At 43.0% G+C, this 16,114-nt stretch overlaps 1 protein-coding gene across 4 annotated transcripts in view; it reads right to left on the reverse strand.

The window, feature by feature from the left end:
• Znf251 (zinc finger protein 251) overlaps window positions 1–16,114 on the reverse strand; it is a 31,995-nt gene that overhangs the window by 7,677 nt on the left and 8,204 nt on the right. For all 4 annotated transcript variants that reach the window (XM_087898903.1, XM_087898906.1, XM_087898902.1 and 1 more), the window contains 2 exons: window positions 15,915–16,047; window positions 15,439–15,552 (listed from right to left, as the gene is read on the reverse strand). In XM_087898903.1, coding sequence (XP_087755029.1) covers window positions 15,439–15,552; window positions 15,915–16,047 — 247 coding nt within the window. The remainder of the gene's footprint in view (window positions 1–15,438; window positions 15,553–15,914; window positions 16,048–16,114) is intronic.

Consider the following 16,114-nt stretch of genomic DNA (forward strand, 5'->3'; position numbering starts at 1 on the left):
ATGACATTACTCAAGATCTACCCAAGGGGCTCAGACATCTACTAGCTGCTGTGGGGTCTCATCCATCAGAAAAACCTCATTAATGCAGCATCCCCTTCCACCAAAGCAGTCACAGCTCTAGGCTTCACAGAGAAGCAACCACAGCTCTGCAAATGCCCTCTCAGTTGTGGAATAGGATGCAAAAAAAAGGGAACAAAAACAACATAGGCTTCTCCAAATTAAGAGCTGCATGATGTCATCTTTTAGGAAGCGAGTAACTAGACATAAGAACTCAATACCACGCTGCAATTCTCGCCCCAGGTGGTTCTAACCATCTACATCCTCAGTCTTCTAGAGGCCTGGAAGCTCAAACACTAATGGGAAAAAAATGCCTGTTCTGAATGCATGCCCTAAGATGTGTGTGAGGTTGGAGAAAACAGTGAACAGGCACATGTGTGTGATAATCATGTAAAGCTCCCCAAATCTACTCCATAAATTTCTTGTTATGTGTATGAATGTTTTATCTGCATTTATATGTATGCAGATGTGCCTGAGGCCCAGAGGTCAGAAGGCATCAGATCCCTTGGAAACTAAGTTATAGACGATTGTGAGCCACCATGTAGGTAGAACCTGAGTCCTCTGTGAAAGCAACAAGTACTCTTAACTACTGAGCCAACTCTCCATCTACAAATCTACTGGAGAAAGTGCTACACATAAAATCTATAAAACCCAGAACTGTGCTTTACTGGCAGCAGCTGTGTAGCAGTTCTCTCTGAAATAAACCTACTTCTTGGAGTGAAGCTCATCATGATAAAGGATGTTCTAAAGAAGTGAAACATTCTATCCCAGTACGAAAGTTTATTAGGTTCAGGAAGTAAACATCTCAAAAGCTTCAGGATGTCCCTGAAAATGACCAAATACACTAGGCCTCTCCTCCAAGCATACATAAGCTATAAGAACTGCTGAAAGCCATTCTTAGGACAACCTAGCTGGAAGTAGACCAGAGGCTGGAGAGATGGCTCTGTGGTTAAGAGCACTGGGTGCTCTACCAGAGGACCTGGGGTGAATTCCCAAGCACCCACATGGCAGCTCACAACTGTAACTCCAGTTTCAGGGGATCTGACACCCTCACACAGACGTATGCACAGGTAAGCCACCAATGCAAATAAAATAAAAAATAAATTTTAAAAATATATAAATACTACTTAAGCCTACTGTTAGAATGTTCTTTGTGTCAGGCAAGGGTGGCATATATGCCTTTAATTCCAACACTTGGGAAGCAGAAGCCAAGTAGACTTGAGCCTGGTCTACAGAGCATGTTCCAGGACAGCCAGGGCTATATAAAGACACCCTGTCTCAAAAAACAAAAACAAAAATAAAAGAAATTATTTGCAGGAACCAGGGAAATGGCTCAATGGGTAAGAGCACTTGGAAGAATGAGAAACTGAGTTTAAATCTATAACATTCATGCTGGGCAGCAGTGGCGCATGCCTTTAATCCCAGCACTAGGGAGGTAGAGGCAAGGTAGATCTCTGTGAGTTCGAGGCCAGTCTGGTCTACAGAGCGAGTTCCAGGACAGCAAGAGATACGCAGAAATCCTGTCTCAAGAAAAACAAAAACAAACAAGAAATCCCTAACATCCACTTAAACTACAATGCATGGCTGTAAATTCCTGTAATCCTAGCACAGGAGATGGTGGGTGAACCAGGAGGATCTTCAGAGTTTGATGGCCAGCCTAGTCAAAATGGCAAGTTTCCAGTTCAGGCAGTGATAGAGGGAGGCTCCTAATGATATTCTCTGGCTTCCACATGTGTGCCCATGGGCAAGTACATTCACACACTTACACGCATGCAACACACAAGTTTCTCTGTGTGGGTAGATGTACGAGTGCAGATGCCTAAGGAGACCAGAAGCCTTAAGTTCCCTAGAACTGGAATTACTGAGTTGTTTTCTTTTTGTTGTTGTGTTTTTTTAGACAGGGTTTGTGTAACTTTGGAGCCTCTCCTCCAAACTTGCCTCTCCTCTCCTGGAACTTGCTCTGTAGACCAGGTTGGCCTTGAACTCAAAGAGATTCATCTACCTCTGCCTCCTGAGTGCTGGGATTAAAGGTGTGCATCATCACCACCGGGCTTCTCCCTGCTTCTTAAGGACACGATGTGATCAGCTGCCTCACTCCTGCTGCCTTTCCCTCCTCACCATGACAGACTGTGCCTCCTCCAGCTGGGAGCAGTAATACATCATTCCTGAAGTTGCTCACTCCTATTTTGTCAGTAATTGATACAATGTTACAGAACATCTGCAAAGCTGGTAGCTAAAAGGGCAGATACTTAACCCAACCTGTTGCCACAGCCTCCAGTTTTCTTTTGTGTACATGTTCATGTACATATATGTGTGTGTGTAAACTAGAAAGAGGGTATTTTCCTTTAGGAGCTGACCACTTTGTAGAGACAGGAAGCCTCAGTGGCCTGCAACTTGTGTAATAGGCTAAACTGGCTGGCCAAGAAGCTCCAAGTGTGCTTGTCTCTGCCTCCCCAGCACCAAGATTACAAATGCATGTCTGCCTTTTTAATGTGCCTACAGATCCAACTCAGGCCCTCATTCTTGAAATGTAAGCTACTTTCCCAGACCCCTATCCCTCAACTAGGTTTTTCTTATTTATTATATATACAGTATTCTGCCTGCATGCACGCCTACACACCAGAAGGCATCAGATCTCATTATAGATGATTGTGAGCCACCATGTGGTTGCTAGTAATTAAACTCAGAACCTCTGGAAGAAGAGGCATTGCTCTTAACCTCTAAACCATCTCTCCAGCTGCCCCCCCCCCCGTTTTTTTCTTTTTGAGACAGGGTCTAGTATGTAGCTTAGCTAGTACTCCTGTTTCTGCCTTCTGAATGCTGGGTTAAAGGTGTGTGCCACCACTTTAGGCCACTTGACATGAGTTCTAGACTTTTTTGGTTGCCTCTATTAGTGATTGTTTTATTTCTATAAGGAAATACCTGTTGTAAATAACTTATAAAGGGAAAACCTAACTCATGATCCTGAAGGTTTTAGCCCAAGATGGGGGAACTGCATTGCTGTGAGCCTCAGGGCAAGGCCACCAGATGGCAATGGGGAAGGAAGTACTCAACAGAGTCAACTGTTACACTGTGAACCACAAATAAGGGAGAACCAGCTGTGTACCATGGTCCCCTTTGGTCCATGTGGTTCTACTGGTACCCAGTGACTTAAGGGCTTTCTAAGAGTTTAACACATAGAACACTGAGGGACACTTGACCAAACCACAGCATTGCCTGAATTCTGCAACTACTCCCTCAAAGTTCCTACATGGAAGCCAATTTCACAACCCCGTTTTCCATCTCTGGGTGGCCAACTGTAAGGCTGGCCTCACACTCAGATCTGCCTGCCCCTGTTTCCCGAGGGCTGGTATTAAAGGTGTGCACTACCACTACCCAGCTTAACTGGTAATTCTAAAACCCAGATTAAACCACCAGCACATGTTTACCATGTTCTTTGGAGTCTTCCTTTTGTGTTACCTCAGCTCCCATCCAAGTTTCTGCCATAGTCCTGAACCCCACTTAGCTGTGGGGCATTCTGGGTATCCCTAGGTCTGTCAGCAATAAAATCTCCATTTCTTGTTTTTTTTTTCCCTGAAAGGGTATTCAAAAGGGAAGATCAAAACAAAAAACTAGAACAGAAACTGTAGAGAAACAATAGAGATTCCTCTCCATATGCTAATAGAAAACACATACAACTATAAATCTGAATTTCAGTATTAGTCTCTTAAGGAACACAACTTTGTTCTGAATCTCGAATGCTGAAGAAATCATGAGCTATTACTCCAGTATCTGTGTCACACTGGGGGTCCCCACACAATGGCCTATCCTTATTATCCAATTGCCACAGTTAGGGCTTAGTCTTTTTTTTTTGGTTTTTTAAGACAGGGTTTCTCTGTAGCTTTGGAGCCTGTCCTGGAACTAGCTCTTGTAGACCAGGCTGGCTTCAAACTCACAGAGATCCAGCTGCCTCTGCCTCCCGAGTGCTGGGATTAAAGGTGTGTGCCACCACCGCCCGACCAGGGCTTAGTCTTTTAAAAATATTTAGTGTATGTGTACGTGTAATATGTATGTTTGGAATCATGTGGCATGGTAAACGGATGAGAATTGGGACAATCCCCAGGAGCTGGTTCTCTCCTTCCTCCCTTACATGGGTCCTGGATATCAAACTCAGGTTGCCAGGTTTGTGTGTCAAGTGCTTTTCCACTGGGCCAGCTTGCTGGCCAAGGGTGCAGCCCTGATGCTGTACATTGGATGGGCTTGGACAAAGCAGTACCATGGATTCACCATGGCAGTGCCAATCAAGCGTTTGATGCTGTAAACTTGGTGTTCCACATAGCTCCTTCCAACTCTTTCACTGCTCCCTGGCAATCACCGTTTTACTATCCCTAGTGCTTTTGCTTTTTAAGGAAAAAGAGTTGATATAAGATCTCATGTTGCTGGGCAACATGCTTTTAATCCAGCACTCAGGAGGCAGAGCAAGAGTATCTCTGGGTTTTTTGGGTTCGAGGCCAGCTTGGTCTACAGGGCAAGTTCCAGGATAGCCACGGTTCCACTGAGAGGCCCTGTCTCAAAAATCAAAAACAAACAAACAAACAAACAAATCTCATGTTGTTTATGCTAGCCTTGACTTGCTATGTAGCCCAGAATGATTCTTAAGTCCTGATCCTCCTGCCTCTACTTTCCTAGTGTTAGGACAGCTTGTGTGGCTATATAGTTTTGCCTTAAGAATGTCATAGAAGGTGATGGAGAGATGGCTCAGTGGTCAAAAGCACTGATTACTCTATCAAAGGGTTAGGTTAGGTTCCCAGCAGCCAAGTGGTGGCTCACAACCATTTGTAACTCCAGTTCCAGGGGACCCAGTGCCCTCTTCTGGCCTCTAAGGGTATTGAATAAATGTACTGAACAGACATTCATGCAATTAAAACACCCATAAACATAAAAATAAGATCTTCAGCTGGGAAGTGGTGGCAAATACCTTTAATACTAGCACATGGGAGGCAAAGACAGGCGAATCTCTGTAAGGTCAACCTGGTCTACACAGAGAGTTCCAGGAAAGTCAAGGCTATGAAGAAAGACTGTCTTTTAAAAAAAAAAAAAAAAAAAAAAGGCTGGGCTGGAGAGATGGCTCAGAGGTTAAGAGCATTGCCTGCTTTTCCAAAGGTCCTGAGTTCAATTCCCGGCAACCACATGGTGGCTCACAACCATCTGTAATGAGGTCTGGTGCCCTCTTCTGGCCTGCAGACATACACACAGACAGAATATTGTATACATAATAAATAAATAAATATTAAAAAAAAAAAGGCTGGAGAGATGGCTCAGAGGCTGGCTGCTTTTCAATTCCTGGCAACCACATGGTGGCTCATAACCATTTATAGTAAGATCTGGTATTTGTTTCTGGTATGCAGGTATACACACAGACAGAACACTGTACATATAATAAATAAGATTCTACTTAAAAAGAGATAGAGAGATAGCATTTCTCCAACTACCAAGTCAGGACAAAGGGAGATTATCATCCATAACTGAGATCATCCTGACTTGATACTCTCAGCCTACAAAACAGGGATCAAATAATTTTGTTGGTTAAGCAGTTAGTTATAGCAGCAGAGTAAGTATGAACAAACCAGAACTGCTGCAAGCCAGGACTGTTGGTTTTTTGTAATTTTTTAAAATTCGTACGTAGACATCTAGTATTTGTCTATGACTATTCTTTCTCCATTGTATCCTCTGTTCCCTTATCAAAGGTCAGTCCTTTATACCTGCATTGTCCGTGCTGCTCCAATGATTGCGGATCATTTATCTTTGCCAATATCCCACTGCCTTGGTAATTAAAGCTATAATTAAGTCTTGAAATCAGGTAGTATGAGTTCAGCTCTTCTGTTTCAATAACAAGCTATTTGGAGTCTTTTACTTTGCCATATGAATATTGAAATGTTTGTTGATAGCCACCAAATAACATATCCTGCTGATAGTTTTATTTGGATTGTACTGAATCTATAGATCAAGTTGGAAAGAGTTAACATCTTGACAATATTCTTCTATACATAAACATGGATTTTTCTTCATTTATTTCCTCTTCTGGTATGTTTTTAATAGGCTTTGGTATTTTTCCACTTAGATTTTGAATCTATTAGGTAAGCACATTTTAAATGTGCTATGAATTTCATCTTTGGAGTGCTTGTATAATTTAACAATTTTTCTTTTTTAAAAGATGGGGGGCAGGCATAGTGGTGTATACCTTTAATCCTAGGACTTGGGAGGCAGGGGAAGGTCTCTGTGAGTTTGAAGTCAGTCTGATCTAGTTAATTCCAGGATAGCCAGAGCTACATAGTGAGACCCTGTCTAAGAAAAAGAAAGAAAGAAACAAAAAAAAAAGAAAGAAAGAGAAAGGTGGGGAGCATGCTGCTTGCAAGCCTTGGTTCTCCCCTTCTACTGTCTAGGTCCTGGGGAGCATATTCAGGTTCTCAGGCTTGGCAAGGTTCTTTATCTGCTGAACCATCTTGTCTGTCTTTATATTATTTTAACTTAAACTGCACTTGGCCAGGCATGAGGACACACACTTAGAGCACTCAGGAAGCAGAAGCAGGGGGATCTCTGTGAATCTGAGGCCAGCCTGGTCTACAGAGTGGACGTCTAGGCCAGCTGTGGCTACAGAGTGAGACTGTCTCAAGCTCTCTTTCAAACAGGAAGCAACAGTAACAACAGTCAATAAAATCAAAATTCACCAGCAGGTGTTCATTTCAGGCACAAAGAGATCAGCTGACTTACATATTCTGTGTCATGAAACTTTGTACTTACCAGTTCCTGGAGTCGTTTTGTAAATAACTCCCAAGAACAGGAGGGAGAATCAAGAGAGGCCTGTTCCCACACAGTTCTTTTTATACACAGTTAAATTATTTTCTTGAGAATTGTTCCACCGGTGGTCATAAGCGATACCTGTGTGCAGTTTGCTTTTCTTGTGTCATCTCTAATTTTGCCACTAAGGTGACACTGGCCTCACAGCCACAACCTGCTTTTACTTTTCTCTGCTTAAAGAGTGTAGAGAATTGCTATCATTTCTTCCTTGTTTATCAGACCACAATGGAACTCCCTTGAAACAGGCAGACTATGAAAATAAATGTCTCCTCAGACTGTTCTTTTCTTTTTGTGGAGTTTTGGGAGATTGTCTTTTAAGGAATTGGTTCATTTCATATTATCAAATCTGTGAATGAAGAACTGTTCATACCATTCGCTTATTATTCTTTAAATGTTTATGAGATGTAGCTGTAATGAAGATCTCTTTCAGTTTTTTAAAGATGTATTCATGTATCTTACGTATATGGCTACTTTGTCTGTATGTCTATCTGCACACTAGAAAAGGGCTTTGGGCCGAGCAGTGGTGGCACGTGCCTTTAATCCCATCACTTGGGAGGCAGAGGCAGGAGGGTTCTCTGTGAGTTTGAGGCCAGCCTGGTCTACCAAGTGAGTTCCAGGACAGGCTCTAAAGCTACAGAGAAACCCTGTCTTGAAAAAACAAAATGAAACAAAACAAAAAGGGCATTGGATCCCATGGGGCTACAGTTATAGACGGTTGTGAGCTGCCATATGGGTGCTGGGATTTGAACTTAGAACCTCTAGAAGAGCAGACAGTGCACCTTTAATCTGCCTCCTTAGTCTCCATCACCATCTGGCTAGCAGTGAGTTTTTTGTTTTTTTTTTTTAAATTTTAATAGCTAAAGTTTAGGCTGAAAATATTCATTCAACCCACCACCACAAGCCTTATGGTCCTTGAGGATTGGAGGTAATTCTAATGATACATTATTTTTCTTTTAGGAGGGGAGTTTGATACCCACAGGATTTCTTATTTCAGATTTCAAAATAAACTGGGATTTCCACATAAACAGTTTTAATGCCTGTTCCTGATATTTCTCCCCCACTGGGCTTTACACACAGAGTCAGAGATTTCAGCCCAGACTGATAACTGATAGCCATGATTTTGTTAACCTAGTACACTATCCAGGAAAGAAAGAAGGATCACTAGCTTCTGCCCCCCCCCCCCCCCCGCCCCGTGTCTTTGTTGTTCTAAGGTCTGGGGAAGCTACATCTCCTCATTGCTTATAAGGGAATTTCTGTAGCTTGTAGTACTTACGAAAGGGCGGGTCACTAACAGTTATAGAATTAACAGCCACTGGGAGGTCCCCAATCAGAGGTGCCGTTCTCCTCAGGCTCCAAGAGTACTGCCTAGGTTATGTCTTTTGACGATTCCAACCCCTCCCATATTTTCCAGATGAGGGAAATCTCTGGTCCCTGTTTATAAGTAGATGAAGCTGCTAGAGTCTTGGTTCTGGATATAACCATATCTACCTAAGACAACACTACCAATACTACCTAATAGAAAGTTCACCAAAGAGTATTTATTCTTTGCTTCATAAAGTTTTTCAAAGTAGGCTGGTCATATCTGAAGACACAACATTCCAGGCAAAGCCTTGGTAACATAATCATCTTTGCTAACTATATCCTGGATTAATGAACGAAGAGCTTAATGCAAAACAGAAAAGTGGAGGAAGGTCAGTAGTGCCTTTGCTGTTACTCGGGATCACATGGTCTCCCACAGTCGGAAAGGCTGAATAAAGCACGTGAGAAGATCAAATTTTACAGAAATCCATTTGGGACCTTTTAAACGCCAACACAAGAATGAGTGAAGTTCAGGTTAACATGGTTTCTAGAAAAGGGATCAGTTAACTGAGCAGGGAACAAAAGGACTGAAGAACAATGGAAGAAAGCCAAGCCTACCCCAGCTAGTTAAGCCACCACAGAGGTAAAACCACTGGGAGTATGGATCTGCCTACCCCAAAACAGTAAAGGACTCAGCCTCGCCAATGCAACGCCCACTGACTGCCCCCAGGTCCCCTCCAAAGAGAAACTGCATAGAAAAGCAAAACTGTGGATCAGAGAGACATGGCTACGAGATCTTTCTGGAAACTCCTGTTTTTGTCTTAAATTGTTTATCACCCCTCCCCCAAGCCTACTCAGTTCTACTTCAGCTTGTTAAAGCCACACAAAACTCTCATCTTTTTTTTATACAAGGAACTACACATTTACTACATCAATTTCTATAGAAAGCACTGCTCCCATTGCATTCCACAAATGTTGGCAAGTGGAATTTTAACTTAGTGCAAAGTATTTTAAAATTTCTGAGATTGTCTTTTGGACCATCTATTGTTGAGTCAGCTGGAGTGATGCCCACCTGCGACCCCAGGAGTCTGAAGCAGGAACTATGAGAGAGGCCAAGCTGACACGCATATGAGTGTCTCAAAAGGAAGAATACTTTCCTGCCCTCCAGTTTCTGTTGCAAGGCAGTCAGATGTGAGTCAAAGAGCAGCAGTGAGCAGGTCCCAGCAGTATGCACAGGACCAGGGGAGGGGAGAGGGCCACAGCACAGTCAGACCTCACTTTCTGTGAGCTGTACTTCAAATAGCTCCACAGACAGACTGACTAGAGGGCACTGGAATTCTCCTTCCTTGGGTCAGCTAGGCAGTGGGAAAATTGTTTCTCTGGAGGGGAGCAGTGTTAGGTCTGGATCCTCTAGAATACTTCAGACAACTTTTGGGAGCTAGGTTCCCGTGATTAAACTCAGGTTGTCAGGCTTGGTGGCAAGTGCATTTACTCACTGAGGACTCTCGCTGGCCTGCCATGGACTTTTCAACTCAGGTTAGTCCTACTGAGACTCCAGAAAGCTCAGTTACAGATAATATTCCCTACTTTACAGAGTTGGTTTTGACCTCAGTTCTCTGAGAGCCATAAAGGCTATTGAGTTTTCAGTGTGGTTGACCTTTTTATTTGAGACAGGGTCTCATAAAGCCTCAAACTCACTTACATAGCTGAGATTAACCTTAAATTTCTGATCCCTCTACCTCTACTTCCCAAGTGCCAGAATTACAGGTGTACACTACCATGTCTGGTTTTATCCCATACGAGGGATCAAACCCAGGGTCCTGTTCACGCTGGGCATCCCTGTGACTACCAAGTCATCTCTTCAGCTCATTTTCTCCAGTTTACACAACTGTACTTAGATGCTTCCCAGATCTTAATCAGCTCTCAGGCTACGATGACAAAATATTAAATTCAAACTGAAGAGGAGGAGAGGTTTGCTTTTCCCTCAGTTTTAAAGATTTCTGTCCAGTCGTTTGGCCCTGCTGCTTTGAGCCTGTAACATCCAATGCATCACGACAGGGCGGAAGAGGCCTGCTTACCTATGACAACCACGAAGCCAAAGGAAAGGAAGAGGTCAGAGTCTCAGTACTTCCTCCAACAGTGTCCCTGGTGGCCCTTCTTAGCCCCGTTTCTCAGGTTCCCCACCTCCCAGGGTGCTCTAGTCTAACTTTCCACACAGGCCGTTGAGAACATGTCAGCTCCCACATACAGCAATTTATCATGATTTGGCTGAAGAAATTTTCAGTTTTTCTGTTTGTTTTGAAACAGGATCATGCCATATAGCCCAGGGCAGCCTGGAACGTAATAGTTCTCCTGCCTCTGCCTTCCATGTGCTAGGAGCACGGATGTGCACCACCACACCTGCTGATTTTCTAACTTTACAATGGTGCGCAAGTGGTATGTATTCAGGAGGCATCTTCCTCACGTTTTGAATTTTGATATTCCTAGGCTATCAATATGCAGTATGACCATCTCTTGTAATCTCAGGCAGTGGCAGCATGTTACAGCTCACATTCAACCTTAGGTAACAAAAATAAACTAAACTTTACTGTGCTATGTGGTTAAGGCAGGACGTCAGAAAGGTAGGAATAAGAAGTGCATTTTCTTTTTTTTCTTTTTTCTTTTTTCTTTTTTTCCTTCTGCAGAAAAGCTTTAATGCGTCTTGAGAGAGAGAGCATAAGCTTACAAAGCGGAGACCAAGAAGTGCATTTTCAATGTATGATCGTCTCCACTCACAGTGTTTATTAGGACAAACTCCTTGTAAGTCATGGTTAACCATTTATAACATTGTCTGATGAAATAAAAAGTTGTGTATGTTTACACACACACACACACACACACACACACACATTTTTTATGGCTAAAATAAAGGACGGTAGGATGTTATAAAAGAAAAGGGAATGGAGACAAAAAGGAAATAAGTACAAAACCTAGAGGCATGGTGTCTAATTCCAGAACTTGGAAGGTGTAGGTAGAAGGATCAAGAGGCTAAGGCCACATTCAAATGCACAGTAAGTCTGAAGCCCTCCTGGGCTGCAAAAGAGCCTGTGTCAAAACAAAAACAAGAAATCAGGTGTCGTGGTGCACTCGGGAAGCAGACACAGGTGGATCTCTGTGAGTTCAAGGCCAGTTTGGTCCACATAGTGAGTTCCAGGACAGCTAGGGCTACATAGAGAGACCCTGGCTCAAATCAAAATAGAAAACAAGCTAAAAAACAAAACAAAACCCGTAGAAAGTAACAACAACAACAACAACAAAGTTATTATCTATTAAGTATAAATACCGCATTATGGCTAGGGGTGCAGCTCAGTGGTAGAGTACTTGTCTAGCATGAGAGAGTCTCTAGGTTCTATCCCCAACACTAGAGCAAAAGAGGAGAGGAAGGGATGGAAGCAAGAAAAGAGTTAAATTAAACATGAACACAAAAATTAAAAAAAAAAAAAAAGGATAGAAAATGGGACCCTACTGTGCTATCTGGAAGACAGATACTTTAAATATAAAGTGAAATTAACTAGATAGAAAAGATACTCCATGGTAACAGAAACAGCAAGAAGGCTGGAGTAGCACCTAAAATGTATCTCATATCTCATAAATGAGAACAAATCAATAACAGACACTGAATAAATCCAAGGGAAAGAAAACTTTACATCCTTGGATATTCTTAGAAACTGAAAAAAAAAAAAAACAAAAACAAATAAACAACAACCAAAAAAAAACAAGAAACCATGGGGAAAACATGAGTCACAGCATTAGCTTCGTCAACTTAAATGACGTTGCACAATCCTGTAACTACAGAACACCAACAATACCCATCTCCTTTTACATGGATATTATGGTTTCAATGAGAAATGTCTCCCACAGGCTGATGTACCTGAACACTTGGTTCCCAGCTGGTGGCACTCTTTGGGAGTTTGGAGGCTATAGAGCCTTGGTGAAAGACTTCCATCCCCATCCATGGTTCTTTTTACCACCTCCTTTTGCAGATGAAGTCTGATCAGGTTGTGTCCCAACTGCCAGGCTGGCCTCACCTCCTGTTGCCATGACTCTCCCCGCATCAAGGACTCTAGCCCCTCTGAACTCCAAGCCAAATTAAACAAATCCTTTTCTAAGTGACTTTTTGCTGGGTGATCACAGGTACGGAAGAGTTACTACTACACAAAGAATATGCTTACCAAGAGGCCTGGAAGTCTTAAGATATCTAGCAAATATAAGAATGAAACCATACAAAGTCATGCTTCTTGCAGTGGAATTACACAATAAACTAAGAACAATAAGATAGGGCTGGAAAGATCTCAGAGGTTAAGAGCACTGGCTGCTCTTTCAGAGGTCCTGAGTTCAATTCCCAGCAACCACATGATGGCTCACAACCATCTAAAATGAGATCTGATGCCCTCTTCTGGCTTGAAGGCATACACGCAGGCAGAATACTAGGCTTTAAATTATATATATATATATATATATATATATATATATATATATATATAAAAGATAATTAGAAAAACAATTACCTGTCTGGGCCACAGAATTGTAAAAAAAAAAAAAAAAAAGAAGAAAAGAAAAAAAGAAAAAAAAAAAACTAATAAGGCCTAAGGAAAATTCTTGAAATGTATCTAAGCCTGATGGTGCAGGTCTATAATCCTGGGTACTCGAAGGCTCAGGTTAGATCACAAACTTAAAACTTAAAGTCAGTCTAGACTATAAAGTGAGCTCAAAGCCAGCATGAGCAACTAAGATCCTGTCTCAAAATAAGACACAAAAAGGGCTCAGGATATAGCTCATTGGTAGGGCACTTGCCTATCATGCATGAATTCATTACACAGCACTCACACCACGTGTGCATGCATACATGCGTGTACACACACACGAGGACAGGCCAGGAGATATACCAGTAGTTAAGAGCACATACTGATCTCCAGAGGACCTGAGTTTGGTACCCAGTACCCTCATTTGGCAGCCTACAATGCCTCTATCTCCTAGCGATCTGATGCCTCTGACCTCAGCAGCCACCTGAACTAAAGTATGCACAAACCACAACACAGACATACATGCATACACAACAGTAGTATCTGTAAAATGTGAACTATATTTAAGGTTGAACTTTCATAAAGCCTTGCTTTAGACATCTTTAAAAAGAAAAAAATAAATCAATGATCTAAGCTTCCAATTTTAGAAAAGAAAGGCTTCATGCAGCGAATTTCAAATTTGTAAAAACTTGAGAAAATAAAAATTGTCCAAAAGAGCCTAAATAAATCACTCAAAAATGATGACGCATTCATGTTTGGTAAAAAGATCAACAACTAATAAAGGGCAAACAATTGATATGATTAACTTTAAGAAATAAAGTACAGCAAATGTGAAGACACACTAGATGAAGTACGATCCCCTCTAACAGTGAGGAACAGTACACATAACAAAACGGGACAGAGAGGAACAAGGAGAAGAGCAGAAAACAGAATGAGCCCCAGCAGTAGCTGACAATTAAAACAGAGTCAATAAAATAAACATTCAAAGGGCTAGGTGTGGTTGCACATGCCTATAATATAATCCTAGCACTTGAGAAGCAGGGGCAGGAGGATCAGGATTTCAAGGCCATCCTTCTTAACACAACAAGTTCAAAGCTGAGGAGGCTGAGGCAAAGGGAAGGGAGGGAGGGATCTCTAAAAGACATTTTAAAGGGCGCTAATGAGCCAAGTGGTGGCAGCACACAAGCCTGGTCTAAAGAACAAATTCCAGGACAGGCTCCAGGTCCAGGCTCCAAAGCTACACAGAGAAACCCTGTCTCGAAAAACTAAAACAGAAAACAAAACAAAACAAAACAAAGACCGTTAATGATCTAAGCGTGGTGGCATATGCTTTTAGTCTCAGCTACTATGGAGGCCGAGGCTCCAGAAGTGTTGATCTGGGCTGGAGAGATGGCTCAGCGGTTAAGGGCATTGTCTGCTCTTCCAAAGGTCCTGAGTTCAATTCCCAGCAACCACATGGTGGCTCACAACCATCTGTAATGAGGTCTGGTGCCCTCTTCTGGCCTTCAGGCATACACACAGACAGAATATTGTATACATAATAAATAAATAAACAAATATTTGGGGCTGGAGAGATGGCTCAGTGGTTAAGAGCATTGCCTGCTCTTCCAAAGGTCCTGAGTTCAATTCCCGGCAACCACATGGTGGCTCACAACCACCTGTAATGAGGTCTGGTGCCTTCTTCTGACCTGCAGACATACACACAGACAGAATATTGTATACATAATAAATAAATAAACAAATATTTGGGGCTGGAGAGATGGCTCAGTGTAAGAGCATTGCCTACTCTTCCAAAGGTCCTGAGTTCAATTCCCAGCAACCACATGGTGGCTCACAACCATCTGTAATGAGGTCTGGTGCCCTCTTCTGGCCTTCAGGCATACACACAGACAGAATATTGTATACATAATAAATAAATAAACAAATATTTGGGGCTGGAGAGATGGCTCAGTGGTTAAGAGCATTGCCTGCTCTTCCAAAGGTCCTGAGTTCAATTCCCGGCAACCACATGGTGGCTCACAACCACCTGTAATGAGGTCTGGTGCCTTCTTCTGACCTGCAGACATACACACAGACAGAATATTGTGTACATAATAAATAAATATTTTTTTTTAAAAAAGTGTTGATCCAAGTGTTTGAGACATGCTTGAGAAACACAAAAAGACCTAGTCTCAAGAACAAGGAAGTACTGCTGACCAACACTGAGGAAGAGATGAAGGAGAAAGGAGCATGATACAGAACCCGCAGCTAGTAAGAGAAGAGAAAGTATATTCTACAAAAAAGTTCATGAAGGTTTGTAAAAGAACAAATCACGTTAGGACCAGAAACTACAATATTGGTTTTGGTGTTTTCTTTTTGAGACAGGGTTTCTCTGTGTAACTGCTCTGTAACTAGCTCTGTAGACCAGGCTGGCCTCGAACTCACAGAGATCCGATCTGCCTGCCTCTGCTTCCCAAGAGCTGGGATTAAAGGCGTGTGCCACCACCACCTTTTTTTTTTAGGCAAAGCAAAGGAACTGGCAAAGGAAACCTGTCAAGCACATGCATGCAAGCACTGTCTTCCCTTAGAGAGGGCGGACTGCATACCATTACCAAATCTGCCTTCACTTCTAGCCCTCCCTCCAGCTACTAAAGCCAGGGTTCTGTGAGGCCATTCCTGAGACCAGCCTCTGGCTTATGCTCACCTGTCTGGCAGCTTCTTAAGACTTCTGCTTCTTCAGGTCCCAGAAAATCCAGGACCCACAGCTCCTCCTCTTGCTCCAGCTGGGAGATCAGCTCTGGCTTAGGGACTGGAAATCCTGTTAAGGATGAGGAACCCGGATGAGCTGCTGCAGCCTCGGGATGGGGTGGGGGTGGGGGGTGGAGCAGGACCCTGCCTGCTGTGTCCTCCACACCAGATAGAGAACATTCTGCCTGCATGGGCACACTGGTCAGGGGAGACCAACGGGCAAAAGAGTTCAAACGCCTAAGAACTCTTATTGTTAGACGGGGAAAGGGATGACACTGTGAGGTTATTGGAAAATCGTTCCTAGAACTAGGCAGTCTGGTCCCTGGGGACAAGAGCAGGATCCTCTTTCCTTTGGGAATTAAAGGGCTGAATCAGCCCCAATGTCCCTTAGAGACTCCCCACTGTGAGCCAGGGCTCCAGGGCACTTCTCACCCAGTGAGGCCACGTTCCCATAGTTCTCCAACATCACATCCCGGTAGAGTGCCCGCTCCTGGGGGCCCAGCTGCTGCCCTTCTGCCCTGGAGAAGTACACAGCCACATCCTGGAAGGTCAGAGGCATCTCTCCCTGGAATGACAATATGCTGAGAGTGCACCAGGGGTGTGGCTTCTTGATTTCTCATGGGGTAGCAGAG

This window comes from Myodes glareolus, chromosome 19 (assembly GCF_982192425.1).
Source record: "Myodes glareolus chromosome 19, mMyoGla1.1, whole genome shotgun sequence".
NCBI lineage: Eukaryota > Metazoa > Chordata > Mammalia > Rodentia > Cricetidae > Myodes > Myodes glareolus.